General features: G+C 33.2%; 1 protein-coding gene across 1 annotated transcript in view; it reads right to left on the minus strand.

Moving 5' to 3' along the window:
• The window catches only part of LOC149780041 (LIM/homeobox protein Lhx3-like), a 53,675-nt gene extending 39,335 nt beyond the window's left edge, over nt 1-14,340 (minus strand). Inside the window, exon 1 of the mRNA XM_089936802.1 lies at nt 14,129-14,340. Within this exon, the coding sequence (XP_089792928.1) occupies nt 14,129-14,252 (124 nt within the window). The 5' untranslated portion in view covers nt 14,253-14,340. The remainder of the gene's footprint in view (nt 1-14,128) is intronic.
• Nucleotides 14,341-22,333: the final 7,993 nt, after the last annotated feature.

Genomic DNA, 22,333 nt, shown 5'->3' on the forward strand with positions numbered 1-22,333 from the left:
GACGGTAACCATTCAATTTTTTTTTTAACTTAAACCCAAATACTCTCGTGTGCTTTTATTATTATTATTATTATTATTATTGTTGTTGTTGTTGTTTTTGTTGTCAGAGAACTATATAGGCATCGCAAGGTGATTTCACCATGTCGATGTATCTCGCTCGTTGCAATAATCGAATGAAGGGCAGAACATAAATCAGTTTGGTGTTGGAGATGATGGTGATAGAGATGGCCTTTATGGTGGGATAAGCTTGTTTATTGGTGCTATATGATTCACCGCCAGACATTATGGCTCATAGATCCGCCTATCTAATCAACTCCGTCCGACCTCTCGTGTCTGAAGTTTCAGATCAGAATTTGATGAGATAAGATCACGCCCTCTGGTGACCAACAGGAACAAGTAACTCGGCACGCGCACAATGATACACTTCCCGGGGGGTCAAGCGGGTGGTATTACACACCTGTTCCTTCGGGGAATCCGTGTGGCGTGAATAGAGGACAGGTAACCCATAGTAACCTCGGCAGATTGGAGAAGAAAATAGTAGGTCTTCCCCCATGTAAAAGGTGATCTAACTTTGAAGACAGCGATATTCCGCTATGACAACCAAACTGATGCATCGTTAATTTCATTAGCGTGAGCATCTGTTCTTAAACCAAGAGATCCCTCTTCCAAGAGAATGTTGGTCCACTCTGGGGAATAAGGCAATTTCACATAAAAGCTTCTAGATTTTGTTAATATTAAAACTTTCAGCTTTTGATGTTTCATTTCACACATGGAGACGAGCGTCTACTAAAATTTAGAGCTATAGTGTCTGTAATTTTCATATATTTAGAACTGGTTGAAATGTACACTATTTGTTGAAATGTACACTGTTGAAATGTACACTGTTTGTTGAAATGTACACTATTTGTTGATGTACACTATTTGTTGAAATGTACACTTTTTGTTGAAATGTACACTATTTGTTGCATTTGCATGAAATAACCTTGTCAACTATTTTAGTAATACTGTTTAACAAATATATCGGCATACAACCGTTTTATTCCCACAGAATTTTACGATTTCTCAATTACTACGGTCTATTTGGGGATTTCCGACTATTCACACAGTCCGGCTGAATGGTGGAAAACAAACGAACGTAAATTGACAGGCAACTTTCTTCAGCATTTTGTATTAATAAAGACATGAATTCACAAAAAATTATCACTTACGGTTGAAAACTGATCGGTTAATAAGGTAAAAAATGATTGTTTAATAAGGTAAAAAGAAGTGATCGTTTAATAAGGTAATAAAATGATCGTCTCAAGGTATAATTTGTTCTCAAGATAAATTTGGTTCTGATGCATATATACGAAAATAGTGCAAGTGAAAACAAACAAGGACTACGATAATCGGTACCCGTCTCGTTTGAACTAATCTGCCTCAGCATAAATACAACGTACTCGATTATCACTAAAAATTTAATTCAGACCAAACTCGACTATTGCTGCGAGACACAAAGATTACTCGGCTGTATGTCGACTTAGTAATTTGCAAAATTATCTCGTGCATTTTGTTCGCGAGAAATTTCTCCGGAAAAATGTAAACCGTTATCTATTTGAACTTCCTTGACTAATTAGACCGTAGAATTTACCGACAGGTTGCAAATAAAAAAAATATTTGTATGCACTCGCTTCTTCTTAGTCGAGCCTTGTTTCTTACATAGTCGACGAGATCCGAAAGGCAACTGTCGGCATAAATTCAAGGTGTCCTCAGTTATATAGACCTCAAAGTTTCAATATGAAAATTTGTGAAAGGTTCTATTTATGGAATCCAAAGATAATATTTGAATTCAAGAAGAAATAAAAGAACAAAAGTTCAGAAAATGCATATATTAATTCTCGAAAGCCTTTGGTAAATAATTGTTGTACGCGAAATAATAAGCCACAAACACTGTCATGTAGATAGTAGGCGTTTGCACTATCTTTAGCTTTGCTGAATATACATGACAATTGGAGAAATACGTTTTAAGTCTTTCTCTATATTTAGTTTTAAAACATAAGTGAGAATTTCAAAGGAATTTAAAAGTATGGAAGCATCTAAACGACTAGTTTGGTAAGACAAATACTAATAGATAATACTTCAAACGTTCAAGAAATGCTGATATATTTGAAATATTGCTCATTTTGAGACGTCGTCACACCTAACTAAACTCAGAATCGCTTAAGGTCTTCCTCAATAACCAATTATCATCTTTATAACATGATATAAAACATTTAAAATTCAACACGTAATTGGAAATGTTTATCATATGATATGTTGGATTTATAATCTGCATTTTTTATACTTGATCCTTCAGTATTTTCAAGAAAATCTGTATCAATTCGGTTGCAAGATATTTGCGGTATTGTTACGGCGATCATGCAATGTATTCATTCAGTACAAACCCTTCGCATATGCGATAAATGTGGCAAAATCTTTGCAAGCGTAACAATATGTATGTATGTATGTATGTATGTATGTATGTATGTATGTATGTATTTATGATCGGTATTGTTGAAACTCTTTCGAACTAAATTCAAACTGATGCTCAAAGCTCGAAATCTGTGACGTAATGTGACTCATTCCTGGTCAGAATCAATGTAAATTCGTTGAACTTTGTGGATATTAATGTGGTACCTTTAAATTGCAATGAAAACCTTCCATAAAACCTTTTAGCTTGAACTGGTACTCTATTCAGAATTTATCCTTTCAAATAAGTCTTGAAAAGTCATAGACAAGGATAAAGTTTGATGTTATGCCATGTAATGACTGTCCAGTTACGAAGTGCGATCATATCCACGTATTTACTTCAAATGCTTTATAAAGAGGTTTCCAAAAATTTCCTGCGTATGTACCCAGATTTGAGATTTGATTTTGCAAACAAACATTATTTGTTTGCATTTGAGTTTCTTCAAAACGCAATGAAGATTTTAGCCCCAACTCGCAATAACTCAGCGTCTTACTTATAGTACCAAGTACCACCTTTTGTTTTTAAAACGTTTTAGATACCATTTCTGATTTCATTGGATTGTCGCCACCTAATCTCTATATAGCCTGGTATCCCGAAGATGTTTAGCACGTGTGTCCTCCCCATCCATAATATACTCATCACCAGCGTCCATAATAGTCGCCTCACGTTTACAATTCCATGCTCGTTTTCTCTTGTATTGTTCCTTTGCCATCAGGTGTGATTTTCCACAATATTAATATTTCTTATTGTACATTGTTAACTCTGTAGCGGCAACACGGAGTGAAAAGACTCCCTACCATCTGCCTGCCCAGCGATGCATGACCATCTCTCCTTTGTTCCAATACCGTTATCACTAGGCATATTGTTTATATTCCACGCCTGAGTGACTATTATTCTCACTACTGACAGGTTTATGTATGGCAGTATCGAATAAAAAACAGTTAAGGGGACCCAGGCAACCTCTATTGTGTCAACTCTAGATTCATTCAATAATTGCTCGTAATAAATATCCTACGCATATTCATTTCGGCGAGTAGAAGGATAGGTGCACAGAGTCAGAGAATAGACAAAAACACCTTTTCAAAAAAGACATTTTGATTTTTTCCCAGAATCGACTATTTCTCCTAGCTACTACAATTACTTCTTCTGTTGTTACTATTACTATCATAATCGTCGTCGTCATCATCATCATCGTCGTCGTCATCATCATCATCTTCATCATCATCATCATCATCATCATCATCATCATTATTATTATTATTATTATTATTATTATTAGTAGTAGTAGTAGTAGTAGTAGTAGTAGTGCTGATTTTGTTGTTGATTTTGTTGCTCTTGCCAGTGATACCCTTTTGAATAGTTTTATTTTTTCTGGTCTGTCATTGCAATCCTTTTTTAAAGGCATATTCCTCGTACTTCTTACAAACAAATTCACATCTTTGTTTACACTCAGAATCTTTTCCCCAGGTTGAAATGAAAGTCTTTTCTCAAAGACATATTTAGTATTGCGTATGTTACCTTCCCTTTTAATAACAGGTGCCAAACTCTGATCTTAGAATAAAGAAAACTTGCAAAATACTGCTGGGAATGCATTTTTCAGAAAATGATTTTTCTTTCTTTTCTTTCCGTTGTTTTGATCTTCATTTAAAAAAAATAAGGAATGTGTGTTTTCATTGACATGATGAGGAATGATGTTTATTTATACATTTGGAAGAGTGCAGTATTTTGTATGATTTGAAATATTGTTATCAGAAATAAAGAAGACATGTAATTTTGGTATTAAGAAAACTCAAATTCATCTTCTTAAACGGATACAGATTGTTTTCTTACGGTAAAAAATAAATCAGCGTTACTGACGGCTATTTGCTTTAATGGCGATGCTGCCAACTGAGAAGTTAATGCAGATTGCAAATTTATGATAAATCAAATGTGTACGCAAAATCCGATTCGATATTGATATGACCTTCCTATCGGTTAGTGTTACACTTACTTTACAAAAAAATAAATAAAATAATTAAAACGGATATTTAACAGTGCAACTTTAGTGCCATAATGCAATAAGATCTTGATCAAGAGTATCGTCACACTGTACAATTTTACCATCGTTACGCTTGTTTCATTGCAAGGATTTAATATATATATATATATATATATATATATATATATATATATATATATATATATATATATATATATATATATATATATATATATATATATATATATATAATGTTTAAATGGGGTTCTGATCAAAATTTATGTCACTATTTAAAACCTCCTTCTACCCATATATGACATTATAAATGTTGTTGGCTGGAACGGACGTTGTAGAATGCATGCCACATAGAATTCGAAGCACACACGTAGCAATTGTTTTGTTTTGCAAAACATCCATGAATTAAGTTACATTGACCTCAGTGGGCCATTTTAATATTCGGGTATTTATTGCCATTGAACTAAATTGGCCATTGAGACGGTATTTGCCGTATGTTTACAAGAAGAATTTTACACTTAAATAAGCTGACAGTTTGTATTGGTACTTGAATTTTATAATATATCATGTATTTGTCATGAAACTATTCCATTGATTCATGAAAACAGTTCGAAACGTTTCAATCGAACCCATCAGTAAATACACGATGCTGAGCTCCCAGATCCAAGCATATGATTTGTGTCTATATTCCCGCTTGCCTTTCCCTTTGTTGAATAACCTGTAAAATATAGACTCCATATGTTTCAGCTGCATTAGCGATGCACAGAAACCATTAAAGTTTAGGAATTGAAGAAAGTCATGGACCAGAAAAAAATGTCTGCATAAAGTAACGATTAGCACGCGTGTTGACGTGTTTCGTTATTGGCAATTGTCTTTTGTTTGCTTTCCCCTGCTGGGAAAGTTGTCATTATGGTGCAGACGGCACAATCCCTGGCGCCGTTTATCCACCCTAAAGCAGGTGAATGCACGTGGGAAGACAATGTACCGTGCACGTGCCAGGGCAATAGTTTGATGAAGGGAAGGATAGAGGAATTAGTGTGAATGCTGGAAATTTGAACCGAAACTGCATCGCTATGGTGTTCACGTGTACCACATCTGGTTAAACGTCTGTCGAAGAATTTTGTTTCAACTCTCTCTGTCTCTGTCTCTCTCTTCCATATTTTGATTAATAAATTACGCCGGTATGTGATTATTTTAAATAACGAAGATACAAAATCACAAAATAGCCAATGTACTGTTATTAGGAGTAAGCTACTGGACATATGTAGAAAATGCAACTATCCTAAAACTTACTGACATTTACAATAATTGTAATGTTGAGGAAGGTTTTATTCACGAAAACTGGATCGACTTTCTGAATACAAAATTTACTACTGCTAATAATTCCACTACTACTAAGTTAATACTAGTACTACTGCTGTTGCTACTACTACTACTAATACTACTACTAATAATAATAAAATGTTTCTTGCATTATCGGACATTTCATCATAATAAAGTCATAGCATTATCTTAATTTCCATTTATGATTTATATTTTTGCTCAATTTCCATATTGTTGAATATTTTGGTACAAATTCATTACAATTCTTAATTTTAATCTGAGTACCATTTATAACAATACAGTTTGGAGTTTTATCGAAAGGAAAGATCATTTTACGAACGCTACATATGTCGTCTCCTAAAAGATTTATTTTCTTTATTATATATATATATATATATATATATATATATATATATATATATATGTGTGTGTGTGTGTGTGTGTGTGTGTGTGTGTGTGTGTATTTGTGCAGGCGCACAAAACATTGCAGCAAGGTAACTTGTTTTGTAAAGTAAACTATTGTGGATGTGAATTTAGTTTATCTTAAACATGTATAATATTACTTTGTTCTTTATGAAATTTACTGTTTTTCTCCATGAACCCATATAAAATTGTTTAGGATCAAAAGGGATTGTCGTGGATTTTTACAGTGTGATCGAAGGGTTTCTGAAATATCAACTCGGAAGTTGTGAAACCGGCAGGAAGCCATACCGACTAGTGTTAACGGATTTAGAATGATATAATATCCGTCGGCCATATCTGATCGTACATGCACTTTACAGATTTCCTTTTAAAACTGCCCGGTTGTCGTGTGTTTGATATGTCAAGTGTCACTTTTGAATAATTGAAATTCAAATCGATTCCCTTTTAGGAGTTTATTGCATGTTGCAGGCAAAATGTTTTTATACAGAAATATAAGTATTCGGATAAATCAATATTGCAAAACGAAACCATTGTTTCGCTATACATTCGGAGAATAAAACATAAGCATATCAACGACAGCTACCCCTACTTCTAAAGTTGTATTTCCCCACAACTGTACCCTAATACCTCGCATCGTTTATCAGCAGTTTCAGACTTCATTGCAATTTGGTTGAAGTCAGAAGGTTAAATTTTACGATTGTTTAAAATTATGATTTGCCTCCGTATAAGACAAATCTTTGGATGAGAGTAAACAGATATGGTATACTTGGGTTTATTTGTAATCGTTATCTACGCACGTATAGGTTAGCATGGTACTCTGGCCCTTTGTATAGTTATTATTACTAGCAATGTTGACGAGAGCACAATGGGCCAGTGTCCCAGGCTGCTGGTAGGTTAGTTATTGTGCACGAGATTTTTCTTTCATTTAGTTTGTAATTTAATTATACTTGTATTAACTGCACAGATGACACGGTGCGTAAATTGAGCAACGGTATAATCTTATTTCAGTCTTGTAGGGAACGATACTCTAATTCTAGAAGATAAAGATGATATTGTGTGGTTTAAATTCATGGGATTGATATTTGGTTTAGGTAATGATTTTTGTATACATGTTTGGGTCTACGATTATAACATATCAGCTCTATACTCTCTCTGGTAAACAATAATGTTTTCGATTGTCATTTAGATTCACATTAAAATTAAAATATGCTGTCTATTGGTAAATGCAACGTAAGTATATGTGATAAGAGAGCGATATCACATCTATAGATGATTACTGAGTAACCGATGACACGAGTTACAAGGCAAGTGTACTACCAAGTGTGTATAACAAATATAACACAAAAATACTTCAAATGGTAATAACAAATATAGCACAGACATACATGCATGCGCAGATTGTGTTACCTGGTCAGGCCTAAAGGAACATATTTTACAGCAAAATCTATATGTTAAATATTTACTTATCGATTAAAATTTTACTTATCTTAAGATAATTCGTTTATTGAGACTTTATGTTGTGTTAATATATCCAATTCTGAATAAGTGTTGTAAAGTATGGAGTTTTAAACTCGCTAATACAATTGAAAGATTATATTTAAAACTCTGAAAAAGAGATTTTATTAATTAAGATAATCACACAAGATGATTTTATTTTTGATATATTTGAACACAAGTATATTATCGTGAAAATATAATATTTTTAAATACTGGTTTTAGATTCCGACTTGTCAAAATGAAAACAGGATAAGCTATGTCCCCAAAATAGGTAAATCTGATCTGTTTTGTTGGAGACTTGTTGTCTAAACGGGGATTCTGTGAATTTTTGATACATCATGGGGATAGCTAATACTGACATATTTTTGGGTAATTTCAAACAAAGACTGACAATCTTATTGGAAATTTTACTTAAAAGGTTAAGGATATTAATAGAACATTTGTCTGGAGTATCACTGTTAAGTCGTATATTTCAGTGGTTCCAGACCTGGCAACAAACAGTTTTCTGACATTTGTTTAAGACCGTTTCTAAATTTCTGTGATAAACATTTTTTTTTAGAGAGGGAAACATAATCATCATAGTGAAGTTTTTATAATAGCACACTATTTTTATGAGATTAGGTTAAAACAACATCTACACACATTGTTATACAATATTATTTTGCAATTGTCCCTCTGTTTGTAATGGAGTACCGTTACAAATCAGTCTCTTCACATAAGTGCTTTTTAATAATTGTTCGCTTATGCATTTCTTTGGAATGAATGAGGAAGAAAATTATACCAATTGTCCTTTTATGTTCAAATTAGAATAAAGAAACTAAAATTTACTGACCGCCACCCCAAGTATTGTAATCACAAAATGATTCAAAGTCAAAGCTTCCTTGAGGACAATTTAAACCGATATTTTAAAGCAAACAACAGCAGAACTTCCAGGCATCAAATGAAAGTAGAATACACTGTGCTCCCTGTTTCTTCGGCACACTTGTTCATTAACGTTACGCTAAGTATTAATCAACTTTGTTCAGAAGAAGAGTCAATAATACACAAGGTAGAGAGCTGTTATTAATCTAGGGTGTACAATGTCGACATATTTGGACAGGAAACGTTCAAAAGCAGCCAGATAAAATAAACATATCATATCAAGATATATTTGCTTCAGGGTCAACAAATATTAATTGGTTTGATGTATATCTCAGACAAGTTTTATTCAGTTGCTTTAAATATTTCATAAAACGAACGTCTCCCATATTTACAGTGTAGTTGTTTTACGGGGAGAATAATATAACAATATTATCTGTCGTTTATATTATTGTTATTGACCTAATTATATATTTCATTTTATGCGAGGAGTCCGATATCACAGTTCGAATATTCATTAAGTTTGCTGCCATGTTTGGTTGATATTCAAACATACCTAATTACGTTGAATCGAATATCGTATTCATGTTTACAAACTATGTACTCAGACAAAATGAATATCTGTACGCCGTAAATTGTACTAACCATCTGGTACTTTTTGGAATTTATATATGTATATGTTTTAGAGAGGGAGAGAGAGAGACAGAGAGACAGAGTGAGACAGAGAGAGAAGGGGATGTTTCCTATAATTTGTTGATATATGCTTATTTAAGGTTCATTTTCTCCAAAATGCAGTAAGTGAAATTTTACTGATCAAAAATGTCCATTTTAACTTTGAGTTTTTAAGTGCAGTAATACACAGCTATTTAAAAAACAACAACAATAATTTGATTTCATGATTGCGATTTGCCATATATTCATGCAATTTATGTTCCAAAATCTAATTATATATAACGTTAAATGTAAATTCAGAGATTTTAAAAATGAGAAATAAATATTAAATTTTGTAATAGATGTATTCATTTTAGTAACATATATATTTATGCTGACATCTATGTTATCCAAAGAGCTGTTTATATATATATATATATATATATATATATATATATATATATATATATATATATATATATATATATATATATATATATATATATATATATATATATATATATATATATATATATATATAGTTATCGTAATTATTTCACAAAAATATGGACAGGATACGCTTCGCCGATTATCAAAAAGCTATATTTCTAAACGCTATGAAAAATATTTGGTATAAAATCTTTAAATGGGTTTTTGTTTTTATCTCAAAATGAGAGCTGAGCGAATTTAAGATCATTTGATTTTGGAAAGAGTTTACGCAGCTGATTTGAAAATTAATAGTTTTCACAATTTAAAAAAAAATTGATTTGTCTGACATCAAAAAACTTGTTTTCCATAAAGTAGATCTCTACTCTTCTACTGGCTCATACAATCCAAACTGTGTTCCGTACACGTAATCTATTAGCTCTTAACGTGTTCAAACTGTCTTCCATGCGCGAAATCTCATGTTCAAACCGTTTTCCATTCTCGTAATATATTGGCTCATAGCGTGTACAAACCGTCTTTTATGGACGTAATCTATTGGTCAAACGTGTCCAAAACGTCTTCCGTGAACGTAATCGATTGGCTCATAACGTGTTCAACCCGTCTTAAATGAATGTAATTTATTGGCTAAACGTGTTCAAAACGTCTTCCATGCACGTAATCGATTGGCTACAAATATATTCGAACCGTTTTCCATGCACGTAATCTATTGGCACATAACGTGTTCAAACCGTTTTCATTGCTCGTGATATAGTGGCTCATAGCGTGTTTCAACCGTCTTATACGGATGTAATCTATTGGCTAAAAGTGATTGAAACGTCTTCTATGGACATAATCTATTGGCTAAACGTGTTCAAAACGTCTTCTATGCACGTAATCAATTGGCTCATAACGTGTTCAAACCGTCTTTCATGCATTTAATGGTATTGCTCATAACGCGTTCAAACCGATTCATGTTTGGATATATTTCTAATTCATACAAACTTTCCTAAAAGTGTTTTTCATAATTTTGTGTCCTTAACCTTCATTCATTCATTCATTCATTCATTCATTCATTCATTCATTCATTCATTCATTCATTCATTCATTCATTCATTTAATTTTAACTGTTTTCATCAATGTAAATTCAAGCTACTATTTATGTTTATTTATCTAAGGGACACTAAGGTCACATTTGTAATTAATAAAATGTATTTTTGTTCTTAGATATGCAATCATATTTCACTGTAATATTTATACGTTTTAACTTCCTGTAGTGTGCTTATTTCATACTTGTTGAAACTGTTTCAGATTTATTTGTTTGCCGATGTAAGATTGAATATAATTGATTGCAGCTTCAAATTAAAAATTAAGAAAGAAAGAATAAAAAAGAGACTTATCAGACGCGTGTGTTTTGGAAAATTATCAAAGACATTCATTGAAAGAAATGTATGCATCGTCGGTTGCTGGAACTATCTAGTAGAAATTATTACATTCGCAGCGTGGAATGACGTTTTTAATGTCATTAAATATGTACAGTTCGAAGAGCATGGAATTTGGAACTTTGTCTTGCATTTTCATTTTCAGCACATAGAGTATTATTCATGAGTTTTTCGATATGTTTAGTTTAGGTAGCAAAATTTCCAAGACGTTTTGGAGACCAATATATTATTTCCCCATTAGAGATACGTCTTTTAATGATATACATAAAAATTAAGCACTTGGTTAACTGCTGTCTTGACTCTACCATGAGAGCGTTGACTCTGAGTTACAGGGCATGTAGGGCGGACTTAAATGACAATTCAAAGGTTTTAGTGCTGATGAGAAACAGCAATAAAATATGCGCTAAAATTGAACGATACGCTCATCACAGTTATCGATAGGACCTAGAACAGTTATTTTATTTCCAAGCGAACAAAACAGTGTTCAACACTATATTTTTGTCGTTTCATGGGAGGTAACCATATTCCCAAGTTATCATTATCTTTTATAATTTCTAGGCAATAACATCCAATGCTGTCCTCTATACGCCGTTAATCATTTCCTGGGACCGTTATCTACAAACTTTGCGGCAGGTGCACTCGTTACCTGAACCTTTCATCTCGCCGACCGTTTGCTACCTGTGCCGCGACATGCTTCATTTCCGTAGTTTTGTCAGTTCCACCTGTAATGCCATCATTTAATCCTTCTTTATGTATCATTTCGTCTACCTGTCATGAGGGATTGAGCTTCAGTCTTATCAAAACCCGAGGTAAGAGGATTTACTGGGATTTAACTATGTTCAGAACGTCAGACTCAGCAGCCTTGACGCATAGACAAAACATTATTGATAGGGACAAGGTAGATTTGTCTCTGATGGCACGCAATCAATGAGCATAAATAGAGTATTCTATTTAGAGTTATTTTAATGTGTAATGTATTTGAAACCGTTTGATACAACTAGATAAAATAATTCAAAACGGAAATCAGAAAAGTACGATAAGACGAATAATGCCTAACCGACTTCAGTTACATCTCTATTTATCTATACACATACACCCAGTATATATATATATATTTATAGTCTTGAAATTTTGCAACCTTGTATATATGTCACTACTATATGCTATGCAAATTATATCGTAAAAACTTATCATGATTTAATACTGATATTAAATCGTGTTTCGCTAATAATAAATATCACTCTAAAATGTTACTGGTTTTCTATGTGGCAATATTTTAGTTACGCATAATGTATTTCATTCCGGTTTCACATTATAATCAGTTTTCTTTCTAATTTATGCATTAAAGACTTATTCTTCACTAACACAGTAGAAAGGATCGTCTACATGAATTTTCCCATCATTTCAGTGGCAGATACTTAAAAACAATTTGTGACTGTATGGAAACGGGAATATGTTTTATTACTATTATATAATGGTGACAAACATTATTTAAATTATAAATACAAATATTAATCATTTTACTGAGTATATCTTAATTATTAATTATTAATCAGTGTCGCCTATGTATGTATGTATGTATGTATGTATGTATGTATGTATGTATGTATGTATGTATGTATGTATGTATGTATCGTTATATTCATAAAATATTCAGAAAAATGGAATATTTCTCAATTACAATGTCAAAGTTACAAGATTTGCAAGATGAAATTGAATATTTAATATTGTTTATCAAATGAAAGAATGGACGAGATGAAGTAAAATACACAAAATCAAAATCTTCAAAACGTTTATAACGAGACACTAGTTTTTATTTCATCGGTATCTTCATCAGCTTTTTATCTTAAAATAAGATTGGTCATGTCTGTGCGGTCGAATACAGGAAACTGGAGGTTATATTTCTGTATACTAATATGAAACACATGAGTTGACAGTTTTGTATGGTCGAATACGAAATATCGAAGATGACATGTAGGTAAATACATTTTGACAATACAAGCGACTTAAACTTGCAAATCAGAAGTAAGTTATTTATATTTTGTCATTATCGCATCGTGGAACTGATCAAGTAATATCACGACTAAAAATAATCAATTAAAAAATTTGACATATGTATAATTTGCAAAATGAGTTTAAATGATGGAAATTTATTTTATATATAAAACGGCAAGAGGATGAAAGTCAAGACAAATTTCATTAACGAAATCGTTTTGTATTACAGAAAAGATAAATCAGTTTGAAGAATAGCAATTTAAAGTGTGATCTCATTTTAATTTTAAAATATTCCCAGCAGTACCGGGTTTAAAAGCCATCCATGAAAATTCAATTCAGGGATTAGAGATTATAAGAACAACAAAAAAGCAATATTTAAAATAATTAATTAATTGGCAAACAATATTATATATATATATATATATATATATATATATATATATATATATATATATATATATATATATATAATATCATGCTAAATCAACTTTGTACACAGAGATATTCTATTGAAAACAGTGCGCATTTGTACAGGAAGAAAGAAATATTCACTTACAAGAATTTACCTGTGCGATTATAACGTCAATTAACGCGCCACACTTCTGAAGGTAATTATCCAGGATGACGAAATTATTATATAATAAAAATACTCTTGTATCCCAAATTGAATTGAAGTCCAACAATAGAATTATACGTGAGCAACACAAACCCGTGTGGCCCTTTTACAGAGATGAATGAAGTTTCACTACAATATACTCGTGGTGATGAGACAAATGTTATTATAGTGGCTGTCGTCAACTAATCATCAAAAAGGTTACCATATGAAATTGATATCAAATCATGGAGGAAAAATTAATTTGATGAGGGATCTCGGTAGAAAGTAATTCAGCCAAATTGATTTAATAAATATGCAAGTGAGGAAAGCCGATCTCGACATCGATAGGCAGATGTGAAAAATAAAAATAATCTTGAAATCAATTGATGAAAATTTGATATTGCCAAAGTAGATAAAATCGCGATGAGTGAAGTACATACCTTCCAAAAGTTTATTCCGACTTATCATATCCGCCAGAGAAGGTGTAGATGTTGGAGATGTACCTGGGGTAGATACGCCACCCGTATATCCCGCGCTGGATGCGCTTAAGTTGGCACCCGACATCTTTCACAGACGTTATAATTACACGTACAAAACCTTCCCGTCAGAGAATATAAACTTTGGTTTTTCTCTCTCTTCCTATTCTTAATAATTTGTGACAAGAACGATGAACCAACCGCTCTGCATTTGGCTTTGAGAAATAGCACGTGACTTTGTCTCATTGCATATTCATTGTTGTGTATTGATCGATATAGAAGCAAAACCGAGTGATATGACTGCTCACTTGTCTCCGCCCACTTCTCTCTCTCTCTCTCTCTCTCTCTCTCTCTCTCTCTCTCCATTTATATCACAGGACATTTTTGGAGTGGGAGAAAATAATTTGTGCAAAGTTTTGTCTAAAGTGATTTGTGGGTGAAGGGCTATAAGCACAACGTAGCTGACTGGAGCAGTACAAAATTAAGGTAGAAAAATTAAGATAAATTCGACCTGAAAAATAAATTATTTAACGTCAAAATCATTCGGATTCACAATCCCCCCTCCCCCAACAGATGAGTTTATTCCAGAAAATGTTTATGTTCCCTACAGACTAGCAAATGCTTTACACCACTATCTTTACACGAGCATTCGGTTTAGTCTTCTTATGCCGAGGTCAAACAAATTCATTGAACCTTAAAACATTATACAGTTTCTAATGTTTAACTTTTTTAAATAGTGCAATATGTATAACGAAAATTTTGAACACTTTAATTAAGTTTAACAAAAATTCAGTTGATATTTTACTAACTGGTTTGTAATTTGGAATTAAAATTATATAAGTATCTGCATTTTTATTCTTAAGAAGATAGCTTTCTTATTGAAAATTAAAGACGATTAAATGTACTTAACGTTATTTTAATACAAAGTTTTATCTGTTGTACATGATGCTCACTTTCTATGTTAAAGAATTAATTGTTTGGACAATTCCGTGGATATTATCCAGGTTTCTTTTACCACTTTGGCGAAGTGCGCGTGAACATATCTGCGATGCCACACATTAGGTGTAGTTTTGTTTTATTTAAACAATGCTCATGTAAACTTATGGTATCAAGACACACAATGTTCATGGAAAGTTATATTAACGGTATAAAGACACAGTGCTGATGGACACTACTGTTATGGTATCGGTACACACACAATGATCATGGAAAGTTATATTTACGTTCATAAAGATACAATAGTCATGCAAACGTACCACGCATATTAGTCAATAATGTAAGCTATGTTAGTCGTAGTAAAATCTAGATGAAATAGAAAAATATATCCAGACTTTACCAAAAAAATAAATATTGTGCTTTACTCTTCTTTTTAGGTTTTCAACTACAACCGCCACCCACCTCACCCACTTTAAACAATTTGCCATTAAAATTAAAAAAATTGGCTATTATATGCTCATAGCAGTAAGACACAGTATTTAATCTAAGATAAAACTAAGTCCCATACCCAAAAGAAAACACTACATTGAAAGGAAAATCAAGTAATTATAACCTAAACAAACACTAAAACGAAAGGAAAACTAAGTATCCCCAACCCCAACAAACACAAAGTACCCTAACCCAACCCAACTACCTCCTCCAAATATACTACAACTATAAAACCAAGTACCCCAACTCCCCACAATGAAGGGAAAATTAAGTACCCCAAACGCCCTACAAGGAAACAAAAACAAACTAATGGCCCCAACCCATATAACCACACTACATTGAAAGAAAAAGTAAGTATCCACACCCTTAGAAAACAACTACTATGAAAGAAAAACTAAGTACCCACCACCTACAACACACAACGATGAAAGAAAACTAAGCACCCCATCCCCTACAAACACACAACAATAAAAGTAAAACTAACTACACCACCCCTGAAAATATTACACTGCAAGGATATATATATATATATATATATATATATATATATATATATATATATATATATATATATATATATATATGGAGTTTGGTATGATGAGTTGACTTCAAGCCAAATAAGAACTTGCTAAACACTACATAATCTATTTTTGTCATGAAATCATAATAATACACAATTCGTCTTGATCAGAACTTAAACTGCTGGATTGAAAGAAAGTTTTCTGAAAAAACAGTTATACTACAAATTACCATGCAAGAGAATTTTTTTTATAAGATATACGTACACAAGTATAGACTTGGAGTTCAGTTGTCGGATTTGCATACCGTATGCCAAAAATATTTCTTTATTTGATAAGCTCTTGAATACGCATGAAAATGATTGTTTAAAAACAAACACTTTAAAAGGGTTGCAAATAATTGGGACATATTCGACAGTATCTCTACCAGCAGGCAATGAGGCAGTCAAAATACATACCTACCAGCTACTGTTTACATTCTTTCAATCTTTCATCGTACATGCTGCTCACAACGGTAGGCTTCAAACCTGAATAGGCGGAGATGTGTGTTTTAATTTATGGGACTACTTGATAATTGTTCATTATCAGACGCAGAACATAATCCGGGCAGACTTTTTGGGATTATTTATATGTTTATAGACCACCCATGTAAAAACTATGTTATACACAATATACACTTTGTGTCATCTCAGCTCATTGATAAAACTAACGATTCTGGTCATGTAGCAATAGACATGTATTTGTGTAATCACTAGCTACAGCAAGATTCGTCACGGTGTTAACCATTAACGTTCTCATGATCACCTGTATGCAAATTGAGTTGGGGGAAAAAATGGGCGGTCACACTTTAATCTATGAATTCAGTAAGTGTTCGCGGACAATGTATATATCAAAGAAAGATCATTATTACCATTGCTATCATCATCTAGGGATCAACCAATCAGAAGTTGATATATTACCTCATTTGAAGGGGCGAGAGACCCGGTGTTGTTAACCCTATGGTTTTGCTAATTTAAATGTAACGTGTAATCTCAAAACTCGACTGCTATGTTTGTTTGTTTTTGTTGTTTTCTTTGGGAGTGGGTGGGTGGGGTGGATAAATCATTGTCGTGAAAACAAATGGAGTCAAAACTGTGGATAGAATCTTAATAAACCTACCGTTAACCGGATTGGATTAGTATATATATATATATATATATATATATATATATATATATATATATATATATATATATATATATATATATATCGATATATGTAAGTGTGTGTGTGTGTGTTTCCTCATCTGTGTTCATATAAGGACAGTGGTAAGAGCGTCCGCCTCGGATGCAGGAGGTTGTGGGTTCTATCCCCGGCCGACTCATACCAAATACTTATAAAAATGGTACTAACAGCTGCCTCGCTAGGCGCCCAGCGTTAAGAGGTTAGTGTTACGACTGTCAGGATAATGTGACTGGGTGGGACATCATGCTACATGTCTGCCCTAGTGCTAGACATCACTATAAACTGCCAAACTTCGGATAGAAAAATTGTTAAAGCTGCGTTAAAATTCCAAATCACACACACACACACACACACACACACACACACACACACACACAAATATCTATCTATCTATCTATATATATGTTGTTGTTGTTGTTGGGTTTAACGCCATTTTTCAGCACACAATAGGCTATGTATGGCGGCCAGTATTAATGATGGAGGAAGAACCCGGGAAAACCCCAGGAAGAACCACCGACCCACGAGAAGCTACTGGCAAGCTTTGCTTTCTCACATACCCACATTGGCCGAATCCTGGACTCGAACCTATGCAGACAGAGGTGAGATGGCAGTGATCCGTAACGGAGAGCGCTTTAGACCACACTCGGCCACTCGGGGCCATATATATATATATATATATATATATATATATATATATATATATATATATATATATATATATATATATATATATATATATATATATATATATATATATATATATATATATATATATATATATATATATATATGTATACACACACACACACACACACAATACTACTACTACTACTACTACTACTACTACTACTACTACTACTACTAATCATAACTGCAACATATGAATGTATGAATGACATAAATCGATAGTTATCGGCTTCGGACAATAAGTAATAGTGTATATGGAAGCATTTTTTTCAGTAGATGAAGTACCTATCCATGGCGATTGTTAAGTACCAATGCAATTCTGGATGTTGCTACAATATGCATTGTTAGCAATACACTTATCAGTATTCAATTGCCAGATGGGAGCATAAAAGATGCAGCTATTCCCTGGTATGAGTATTAAATAACAGCTCACCCGCGGGCCTGATTTCTCACCTTTGCTGGCATAGACATGTCTGGTGCACGAGATGTAAATAGAGAAGATTCGCCAGGTCGCAAAGTGTGAACCTGTGTCACTCACAGAACTAAGGCCTATTATTATCAAATTGAAAAAGATCTCGCACGTGACCCGCACGCGACCTGGGCCACTTTTCTTGTACTATGTATTGTCTCCCAGAGAATCTAGTAAAGTGCCTCTTGGGTTGGGGTGTTTGGATGCTATTTTAAGTCCAGTAGTAGCCAGACTGTCAAGTGTAGTGATTCTCCTTGAAATGATGTAAAGAAGTGTCGGATATCTGAAGTAATATGTGACGCAGAGAAGCTGCTAGTTATTGTTTCTATATTTCAATTCTTTCCTCCTTCAAAATATTTTTGGGAATGTTATGGGATACACGGCAATGATATTATAGTACAACTAGTCTCTCTCTCTCTCTCTCTCTCTCTCTCTCTCTCTCTCTCTCTCTCTCTCTCTCTGTGTGGTCCGTTTGGGATGACACAAGCGAAAATCCTCTACGCTCAAATTTTCATAGGTTTTCTCCCGTATCTTGCTACGATGGTCCAGAGAGAGAGAGAGAGAGAGAGAGAGAGGCATCCTTTGGATATTTTCATATTTAATAACTAAAAATCGATTTTTAGAAGATTTTCATAAGTTTAAGAAACAACAACAGCAAGACATTAAAAATACATCACAGTATGTGCACAACGTAACCGAGAAATTTACCGTATAATGTCTACAGGGTTTGCAACTTTGTATCACTGATTATATAGACACTGTACACAAATCCTAATGAAAAGCACATATACCATTACGAAGAACCATATTCTTATAGGTTACTTGGTGTAAGTTCAATTTCAAGGTTTTCATGCATCCCAAATTCTTTTTCTCTCTCACACCAGCTTTCTGCGTAGTTTTTCCATTATGCGGGTGGGGGAGGACAGAAAGAAGAAATGATTGCGATGAAATTGTGTACCATATTAAATACAATTCGAAAACGGGGATTATGAATACTTTATATCATTATTTTCTTAAGTCACTAATGTTTAATGTGTGGAAATTCATCATTGATTTAGAATCAAAAGTACACGGTTGCGCGAATGTTTATATATGCGTATTATTGCGCCATGGGCGGATCACAGTTTGATATTTTAATAATATTGGTATATAAAATTGCTTTATACCACCACTTTAAAAGCCATGATGCTTTTAATATATATATATATATATATATATATATATATATATATATATATATATATATATATATATATATATATATATATATAATACAGATTGCCAGTTAAAACAGTAATAAGCAGGGAAGTTTCTTATTTCTTGCATAAAGAGTAACTCCTTGCACTCTGTGAAACTTCGCGCTCACCATGCTATCTCAAGATACTACAGCACTGTGTCATAGACTATAAAATGCATTTTCCGCTGCATTCAAAGAAGTCTAAATTGCTGTTTTTCATATACAATTTTGTCATAATTTTGAACAACATATATATTTTTTAGTACATGACATGAAAACATTTATTAATGCTTACAATTCTATATCGGTGTTGTACTTTTCTCAAACACGTTGTTATTGTTTAAGCTTTATTTATTCGTAGACAGACTCGAGGTTGAATGAGCCAGAACACTTTACGCTCGTCGTAACGAGGTATCGTAATGCAAATCAGCAAGAGAAAACTGTTCTATGCCAGCCTGAAATCTAACGTTCCAGATTCTAAAGAAATTTAGATCACTGTGATACACCCTAACACATAAAAATCCGTTTACTATTCTACAGACTATGTAGTTTAGTTTAGGGCAAGTTAACACCACCTCATCGATAATTTAAGTTAGGGACTTTAGCCGCAACATTAATCCAACTTAATCACTCACTCCAGAGACCGCTAAATCTAGTTAGTGGAATGTGACAAGTAAACGACGACAAAATAAAATCAAACTTGTCAGGATTGTTCTGGGCAATGAGAGAAATGTAAGTTATTATCCATCTTCTATGCCGCAGGCGACCTTTGAAAAGTTTTACGGCGTGCTGTTTGAATAGTCCCCAACTGGATTCTGCACATTATGACAGGAATAGAAATTTATTATTCGCGGAAAAGAAAATTGCTCAAATTTAATGTAGCACCTTCCAATTTTTTTGTCCAAAGATACCTGAATCATCGTGTTTTAATATACTTTACGTCAGGTTAAATATATTATTATTGTATTTTCCTCATTAAAATAAACAAGTGTAATTTGCCTTTGTGAGAAATAATTTAATCCTTTTTCATTCATCATTTCGGAAAAATGTCTGTATTTCGAGACAAAATGTCAGAAATACAACTGTTTTGAGAATGATGTACATGTATGTATAGACAAAGTTATGGCTTGAAATGTGAGAAGGTGAAAGGTTAAAAAAGAAAAGGCATTTTATTTGTGGTAGTCACAAGAATCGATGCCCAACTGGAACAAAACAAGAATAGATGAAATCTCACATAGTAATAGAAATGTATATTGAAGCAACATTTCGAGTAACTTTAATAAGAGAAATATAAGCGTTGTGGCAAAAGTTTTGCGTACCTTTAATAAGAGAAATATAAGTGTTGGGACACCATTGTAGTTCCGTTATGCAGAGAAATATAAGTATTGGGACAACATTGTAGTTCCAATATTAAGAGAAATATAAGCATTGGGACAACATTGTAGTTCCAATATTAAGAGAAATATAAGTGTTGAGACAACATTGTAGTTCAAATATAAGTGTTGAGACAACATTGTAGTTCCATTATTAAGAGACATTTAAGTATTGGGACAACATTGTGGTTCCATTGTGAATATAAATATAAGTGTTGGGACCACAATTTACGTACATTTCAATCATCTCAGTCGAAAAACAAAATCAGACTTAAATGATGAATCCAATGTATACATTATTTTAAACCGCGTTCATTGCAAAATTGTCAAATTACCTTTTCTGTCACCATTTTTAAACTTGAATTCGAATTACCGGTATTGCCAAAATTAGTTAACGTCACACAGATGTATTCTAGTTATATTGGGCACAAATCTTTAAAGTATTTTGCTCAATGCCCCCTCAATTCCGCATGCTTTGTTTCTTGTATGTGTTATTTACTGTTTGTATGACGGAATAACAAGAATAAAATGAACATATAGTTTTATTAAAGGATTCAGTGATCATCGTTGGGTATTCATCGAAGGTAAAATATTCACGTAACTGCTGACGAAGTACACAAAGTCAGAACTTCGATAAATACCCAACCATGCTCATTAATATGAACCGTATAATTACAGTTTGCGGCCTTTTTGTCACCAAAATAGCTGATGTCATCCACAAAGCCTTAGGTTTAGGTAGCTTGTCGTTTTGTTTTGAATTGCCTCTTCACACTGCGCCAGAATACATATGCCAGTCTCTGCTAACGAATAGGAATCAGATGACGATTATTAGTTCCGGTTCAGTACCCACAAATGTAGTCCAAGTCTATTTTTAGACCCTTCCCCCCCCCCACCGTCTCCTTTTGGTGGTGATACTAAAGATAGATTTAGGCATTCTTGGCGTTGATTTAAAGGTAATTATTCCTTAGAATGTGAGCACTATGGTGTGGCTGTTTGTATTTCGGCGACAGTGCACAAGGAGTATTGAGGCATTAAATGCAAAATCGTGACCAGTTTTAATAACATAACCTACTTCTCGCGTGTTACATGACCATAACTTTTAATAGCAGCTGATGAAAGAAACTTAAAATAAAATTATCCGTTTAGATGGGGTTCGTAAAATAAGCCATATGCATTCTTTTGGTTACAGAGGTGAGTGTGAAAAGGAACCTCTAATCGGCAATTTTTATCTGGGGT

The sequence above is a fragment of the Sinohyriopsis cumingii genome, chromosome 16 (assembly GCF_028554795.1).
Source record: "Sinohyriopsis cumingii isolate HCF-2022 chromosome 16, ASM2855479v2, whole genome shotgun sequence".
In the NCBI taxonomy this organism is placed as follows: domain Eukaryota; kingdom Metazoa; phylum Mollusca; class Bivalvia; order Unionida; family Unionidae; genus Sinohyriopsis; species Sinohyriopsis cumingii.